The sequence below is a fragment of the Oncorhynchus mykiss genome, chromosome 7 (genome assembly GCF_013265735.2).
Source record: "Oncorhynchus mykiss isolate Arlee chromosome 7, USDA_OmykA_1.1, whole genome shotgun sequence".
Taxonomy (NCBI): domain Eukaryota; kingdom Metazoa; phylum Chordata; class Actinopteri; order Salmoniformes; family Salmonidae; genus Oncorhynchus; species Oncorhynchus mykiss.
Window position 1 is genome coordinate 62,873,794 of NC_048571.1, and position 8,179 is coordinate 62,881,972.

The window sequence follows — 8,179 nt, forward strand, 5'->3', positions numbered from 1 at the left end:
TCCATCCTCAAAGTGATGGCCTTGTGGAGCGCTTCAACAGAACGCTTGGACAGCAGCTGGTCATCGTCTCTGCCAAACACCAGCGTGACTGGGACAAGCACCTGCCTATGGTCCTCATGGCATGCCGCTCCGCTGTCCAAGACTCCACCTCCTGCACGCCTGCCCTCCTCATGCTGGTGAGAGAGATCCGATCCCAGAGATGGCGTGGAGATTGGTCGGCCCCTGGATAGCCCTCCTGTTTTCCCGGGGCCGGAGTATGCCCAGAGACTCCAGGACCACCTGGAAACAGCCCACACCTACACCAGAGAGCAGCTGGTAAATGCAGGTGTGCATTTAGAGGAACTATGACGTGCACACCCGGGGAAGGCACTTTGTGGCTGGGGAGCTGGTCTGCGTCTACAGCCCCCTGATGAAAGAAAAGCAGATGGGTGGGGCCCTGCAGCCACTGGGTGTGGCCCTGCAGTGTCCTGGAGAGGGTACGGGAGGTTGTGTCCTGCGTGCAGCTTTCTCCCGGGGGAGAAAGGTGGCACTGCACTGGCCAGGTTAGCCCCATACAGAAGGGCCTATTCTCCCCAAACCCCAGGGACCCCCACAATTCCTCACTCTGGCAATGACATTCCCCAAGCACCCACCCCCAAGCGCAGCAGACAAGGATCCAGACAGCTCACTCAACCAGGCCCCTCCCCCTGTCACCTCGTGGTTCCCCAGAGCCACGGACCCTATTCCCTGTTCCCTCATCCTTGTCCCACATGTCCCTGCCCTCATCCTCTGGGCCCCAGAGGGGCAACACCCTGCCACGGACTGAGCCCACTGTTTCACATCTGGACATTCTACAACCATCACGACCACGCAGGCAAAGGAGACCTCCGGGTCACTTCAGAGACTTTGTTTGTTCCCTCGGGGACAAGGTACTTTGTGGTGGGGGGGGGGCTGTGTAGCGGCCCGCACAGACAGCTGTGTGTTATGTGTTATGCTGTCCGTTGGTTGGGATACCACTGAGACTGATTGCACAATGTCCACCAAAGGTAAGCTGTTAGCTGGGCCAAATATATTTTCCCCTTATGTCTGTGCATGGGCTTCTTTGGTGGACATTGCCGCAATCAGTCAGTGGTAACCAGGTAAGGCACGTCATGATTGGCAGGTGGTTGCGCCAGACAACACGGCCCATCTGAGCCCATTTGAGCTGTAACCAACCAACCAGTGTATGCTGGTCTATGAAAACATAATCTGAATGGTTAGAATAAAGAGGTCCCACCTACCAGAGCTCCTACTACAAAGCTGTTTTTTTTTTCATGTTCACAACTGATTTCAACTGTAGTTTACAACTACAGATGATTTTTTCATGTTCACGGTTACACACTTGCAAATTGTGTTTACAACTACAAATCTATTCTACACGCTCAAATCATTATGGCAATGATTTAACTTCATAACAAATCTTGTAAAATTATGCCTTTGTTGCATGAATAGAGGATGCTTTATGTATGAGCCGGACCACGAGTGATAGGAGTGTGTTACCGGGATTGTACATCAATCCTAGAAGATAGTGGCCTCTAGATCTGCACTATCAGCTGCCTGATCAATGGAAAATAACCACCACCACTTTAATTGTTTATTTTTATTTCACAATGAAATGCGGTTAATAACTTATGTTTAATTCCTTTGATATGTACACGCAGAATTGACGAACATAACTCGGAACCGCGTGCGCTATCGTGCGCTATCGTGCATACATTTATTTTGTCCCCCTACACCAAATCTCTCCTCCTTCCAGGCTTTTTCATCGTTTAATTTATATGGTGATCGCATCTAAACGTTCATTGTATTACCACGACTACTGCAAAACAGTTATGTCTTTCAATCACCCATGTGGGTATAACCAATGAGGAGATGGGAGAGGCAGGACTTGCAACGGGATCTGCGTCAGAAATAGAAATGAGGTCTACTTTAGCCCTTGGCGTCGCAGACGCTCGTTTGCGCGCGCGAGCAGTGGGTGTTTGAATGTTAAATGACGAGACAGAGGCATTGATGCGAGTAACCAGTCTTGTTCAGTACATGACAACACATCCGGGTATCTCAAGCACCCCGGTAAAACACAAGAGTTGCAGTAATGAACATTTACCAACAGGTGGCATCACTGTGCCATCTTACACCCATAACAGTGGGTGCAATAATTGAATAACATGGATTTCTAAATGTATTTTGCGACGCTCGCGCACGCGACGTGTCCGGTCTGGTCAGCATGTAAGCATTAACGTTGAGTTTCACCAAAGATGATCTAGCCTTTTCTCTTCCACTCCCATGACGACAGTCAGTGACTGGTAAGGAAATAGTGGATGGACTGTTGTTGATTTATTTACACTTATGTAAACTCTAGTATCAGAATCCCAGATCGGTAACATTGTGGGAGGCAACCCGTATATCTAGACTAGAGAGACGAATGTGAACCCATCGTCGGCGGGTTCTTGAGGAACGCAAATTACATATAACACTGGCTAATACAGTACCAGTTTCTCCGATGTAAAATAAGAGGAGCCGTTGTCAATCCAAAGGTTGTTCGTGCGCCCATTTGCTCTTCAAGTTAGTTCTCTATAACGTGAGTATTCTCATTCTGTGGAAAGTTACAAGTACAACCTCGTAATCAATAGAATGTCTACTCGTAATCATAAATACATGTGTTTGTTTAAACTACATTCCTGGAGTGAGAGCAGAGTCCTTTGACTTTGGGTAATTTAAACTAGTGTAGGGTGTTCTGTTGCAACATGGTGGAATATAGAAATGTATATCAAATTGTGAAACATCATTATTCGATAACAACACCGACCAAGAACGTGCTTGTATTTCCAATTAATTGATTTACTACTACTAAGTGCATTTAGCATATCTTGAGATTAATTACATCATACAAATAGTTGAATTGAAGTCAATTGAATTTAAACGCCTAATATTCAGTACAATTCATCCTCTCAGGGTAGGAGAATGAAGCGTATAAATGCCAGAGGGATAGAGGAGACCTATTTTTGGGGAACACAAAAGACTCTAAACACACTGAGAGACATGGAAGGCCTCTCTTGTTACAAGAATGTTCAGAAAGACATCCCACAGCTCACTGATATTGAGTTTCACATATCCAGTGTGACCCATGTCACCACAAAGTCTGGTCTTGATGGAATCTTGGATTCAGGTGGATTTAAGGGTGGGGAGAAGAGTCTCCTGTGGTGGGGTCTAGCGATAGACCATGATGATATCAGAGCAGCAGAAGACCGTTACCTGGAGAAGATCTTCCCAGACAGAACACCTGAACAAAGACAGATGCAGCAACCCATCCTCAGCAAGTTCACCACCTCACCTGCCTTCAGGAAGGCATCACGTTATGGGAACTTCAGGTTCACTTTCAGTCTGTCTGATCTCCTGATGATGTACAGTCAGCAGATCTGTGGTGGAGATGAGCCTGTCCTGAGAGTGTATGGAACTACTGTCTACAAACAAGAGATTATGTACACAATGCTTGTTCACAGTCCAGGTGTACAGGAATTGGAGAAGTACCCAGCTCTTAATAATGGTGGAGAAGATGTTTTTATATACCAAGAAGGGTCCATGGTCTGGCATGCACAAGCAGTGTCTGAAACCCATGAGTTTCAGCCGGTAATTCATAGGCCACAGGTGGTTGAAGTGGAACCTTTTGATTGTTTGTATGAATATGACAAGTGGTATGTTTGGGACCATGTGACCCTGGCATTCCACCTGCCAGAAGGTCAGACCCTACAAGTTGATAGAGAAGAACTGATCGAAAACCTCACTGCTTGTGAGGCTGTTGATCCATTTCTTGGGGTAAGGTGTGTCTCCAACAGCTACAACTGTGCATGTAATTGTTGTCGTCTAAACCGCTCTGAAGCTGAATACATTGTGAAGCAGAAAAGAAGAGACAAGCAATCAGACAGCACCAACAGTACCTCGTAGCTTTTGGAAGCTACAGGAAATATTTATGCATATTTATAACTCAATTATGAACCCAGAATAACCAAACCAACTATAACACATTCTTGTGTGGTTTCCTTTCTCATTTCATGACAGAGAGCTGAATTCATTCAGAACATCATCATATGATAAGGATTAAATCATGTCACGTGAGGTGTTTATAATTGATGCTATTAAGTATGTATTACCACTAGACTGTTTTTTCATATTTGATGTAGTTATATATGAGGTTAGAACCCATTTAATATATTATATTTTTCAATTAAATTAAAATATTTATGCCTATATGTCAAAGTAAACAATGACTGTCAATTGGGTGGAGCTCTTTTTCCCCACTCTCATTATTTATACCCCACATAAATGTTTATTGGTTAACACATACAGTATTTTGTATTCTTGCTTTTACTAAGATAGGTTACATTTGATAAGGAGTCATTGAAATCGGCTAGAAGAGTGCCCCTCTGTTATTGATCCATTACCAGGGAGCATCTTATTACATTCACATTATCTGGTTTCACTGAACTTCTTGTGCAGGTCCATCTTTCCACCTTAATAAAAACATAAATGTAACACCTTATTTTACAGTACTGTTTCCACTGTTTTTATCTGGGGATACTTTCTGGTACTTATTTCAAAGAATTCATACCCAATTTGTAAACATCTGCTACTTATTTCAATAGATCCAATGGCCAGTAGCATACCACCCTGCATACCACTGCTGGCTTGCTTCTGAAGCTAAGCAGGGTTGGTCCTGGTCAGTCCCTGGATGGGAGACCAGATGCTGCTGGAAGTGGTGTTTGAGGCACTCTTTCCTCTGGTCTAAAAAATAATATATATATATATATCCCAATGCCCCAGGGCAGTGATTGGGGACACTGCCCTGTGTAGGGTGCTGTCTTTCGGATGGGACGTTAAATGGGTGTCCTGACTCTCTGAGGTCATTAAAGATCCCATGGCACTTATCGTAAGAGTAGGGGTGTTAACCCTGGTGTCCTGTCTAAATTCCCAATCTGGCCCTCAAACCATCATGGTCACCTAATAATCCCCAGTTTACAATTGGCTCATTCATCCCCCTCTACTCCCCTATAACTATTCCCCAGGTTGTTGCTGTAAATGAGAATGTGTTCTCAGTCAACTTACCTGGATAAAATAGAAACAAGGTCCATTTACTATGAAATGTCTCAGTAAGAACCTGATAATTACATATTGTAAAGTGCTATCTACAAAGAGACAGCTCACCGTGGTAAACAAGTTAGGACCTTCAAAACACAGGCAAACAGCAACCACTAGCGGCTGTTCAGGCTACTTATTAACCTGATAGTCATTCAGTTCTCAAGAAATGAAACTAGATTTCCTACGTAGGGTGTGGCTAAAGACTTCAGTTACAAAAGGCTTTGTTTACACAGACAGCCTAATTCTGATATTTTTCACTTATTGGTCTTTTGACCAATCAGATCAGCTCTGAAAAAGATCTGATGTGAAAAGGTCTGACGTTATTGGTCAGAAGACCAACTAGTGGAAAAAAGATCAGAAACGGGCTGCAAGTCTAAACACAGCCTTAAGGATCAGAGTCAGTATGTATAGATACAAACATACGATTGGGACATTTCAGCTGCCATACAGTGGGGAGACATCAACTGAAGGCCGCCAATCTGAAACTCTACAATCAAGCAGCAAGTCTCCAAACAAAGTAAGTTATTGTAGGTTATGTTAAAGAAACAATGCATTTCATGACAATTTGAATAAATTACACATACTTACAGTACATAATTTCATGAAATAACCACATATAAAGCACTAAATAAACAGTGCTAAACACTGCTAGAATCTTGACTAGAACCTAAAAAAGGTATCATATTACTCCAGTGCTAGCCTCTACACTGGCTTCCTGTTAAGGCAAGGTTTTACTGCTAACCTACAAAGCATTACATGGGCTTGCTCCTACCTATCTTTCTGATTTGGTCCTGCCGTACATACCTACACGTACGCTACGGTCACAAGACGCAGGCCTCCTAACTGTCCCTAGAATTTCTAAGCAAACAGCTGGAGGCAGGGATTTCTCCTATATAGCTCCATTTTTATTGAATGGTCTGCCTACCTATGTGAGAGATGCAGACTCGGTCTTGACCTTTAAGTCTTTATTGAAGACTCATCTCTTCAGTAGATCCTATGATTGAGTGTAGTCTGGCCCAGGAGTGTGAAGGTGAACGGAAAGGCACTGGAGCAATGAACCGCCCTTGCTGTCTGCCTGTCCGATTCCCCTCTTTCCACTGGGATTCTCTGCCTCTAACCCTATTACAGGGGCTGAGTCACTGGCTTCCTGAAGCTCTTCCATGCCGTCCCTAGGAGCGGTCCATCACTTGAGTGGGTTTAGTCACTAACTTGATCTTCCTGTCCGGGTTGGCGCCCCCCCTTGGGTTGTGCAGTGGGGGAGATCTTTGTGGGCTATACTCAGCCTTGTCTCAGGATGGTAAGTTGGTGGTTGAAGATATCCCTCTAGTGGTTTGGGGGCTGTGCTTTGGCAAAGTGGGTGGGGTTATATCCTGCCTGTTTGGCCCTGTCCGGGGGTATCGTCGGACCTGGCCACAGTGTCTCCCGACCCCTCCTGTCTCAGCCTCCAGTATTTATGCGGCAGTAGTTTATGTGTCGGGGGGGCTAGGGTCAGTCTGTTACATCTGGAGTATTTCTCTTGTCTTATCCGGTGTCCTGTGTGAATTTAAGTATGCTCTCTCTAATTCTCTCTCTCTTTTTCTCTCTTTCTCTCGGAGGACCTGAGCCCTAGGACCATGCCTCGGGACTACCTAGTCTGATGACCCCTTTCTGTCCCCAGTCCACCTGGTCGTGCTGCTGCTCCAGTTTCAACTGTTCTCCTTGCGGCTATGGAACCCTGACCTGTTCACCGAATGTGCTACCTGTCCCAGACCTGCTGTTTTGGACACTCTCTCTACCGCACCTGCTGTCTCTAACTCTGAATGATCGGCTATGAAAAGCCAACTGACATTTACTCCTGAGGTGCTGACCTCGATCCAACTCAAGAGACATGGATTGTGTATGTGTGCCATTCAGAGAGTGAATGGGCAAGGCAAAATATTCAAGTTCCTTCAAACGGGGTATGGTATTAGGTGCCATGGGCACTGGTTTGTGTCAAGAACTGCAACGCTGCTGTTTTTTTCACTCAACAGTTTATCAAGAATGGTCCACCACCCGAACAAAGGGCATCCAGCCAACTTGACACAACTGTGGGAAGCATTGGAGGGAACATGGACCAGCATCCCTGTGAAATGCTTGACACCTTGTGGAGTCCATGGTCCAATGAGTTGAGACTGTTCTGAGGGCAAAAGGGGGCACTACTCAACATTAGGAAGGTGTTCTTAATGTTTTGTACACTCAGTATCCATTGTTTCCATGAACAGCTATTTCTACATTTAAAAAAAAATAATGTTACATATATTTTCTCATATTTAGGTACAGTATTTTTCATACAAAGAAGCACATTACTTCTCATATTCAGTGCTTAGTGCTCACAAGGGCTTTATTGTAATACCCACTAGAGGGCAGCACAGACTCACAAATCCATTTGATACATGAAAAATATTACCAAAACGAGCTGCACTGGTCTTTCTCATTTCGATCTTTTACAGCTCAGTATTGACTATTATTCTCACACAGTAAAGTCATAACCTCTTGGTTAACACAGTCCCCTAATCTACTGCCTTTATACAGTTCACAGAGCAATAAGACACCTTTCTAAACAGATAGAAGGGATTGATGGCACTCCGCTAGTGCTGAAGACATGCACTCAGCAGCAACCCACCACATCCACAACCTCCTACTACCCTCCATCTGGTCATATCCATCTTCAGACCCCTCACCCCAGGTATATTACTATTCTCTCAGAGATCCTGTTCCTCTGCACCGCTCTCCCCTGGCAGATTCATAGCAGTTTCTCTCAGCATGTTTGTAATGTGAGCGTTGTGAGAGGAATTATTTGGTCGGATCAGGAGGGAACAGTATATACACCATATATTGTCTCATGTTAACCATATTTCCCTGTGTCATGTGGCGTGAAGGTGGCATGTTGTACGATATTACCCCAGTTCCTTCACTGATTCCTGAAGCACTGATTGATGAGCTGGTAATATGGTGGAATAAAGTTATTATTCTCTCGCACTCTGATATAACGTGCACACACAAACACAGA

General features: G+C 44.7%; 1 protein-coding gene and 1 long non-coding RNA gene across 2 annotated transcripts; both read left to right on the plus strand.

Moving 5' to 3' along the window:
• The first annotated feature begins 2,230 nt into the window (after positions 1-2,230).
• LOC110528186 lies at positions 2,231-4,555 on the plus strand. Its single transcript, XM_021610042.2, has 2 exons — positions 2,231-2,596; positions 2,971-4,555. Exon 2 carries the CDS (start codon positions 2,980-2,982, stop codon positions 3,958-3,960), a length of 981 nt encoding a protein of 326 aa, XP_021465717.2. The 5' UTR covers positions 2,231-2,596; positions 2,971-2,979; the 3' UTR covers positions 3,961-4,555.
• A 786-nt stretch (positions 4,556-5,341) lies between these two features.
• On the plus strand, positions 5,342-8,148 carry LOC118965310. Its single transcript, XR_005052629.1, has 2 exons — positions 5,342-5,668; positions 6,747-8,148. It is a non-coding gene; the product is annotated as an uncharacterized LOC118965310 (long non-coding RNA).
• The last annotated feature ends 31 nt before the right edge of the window (positions 8,149-8,179 follow it).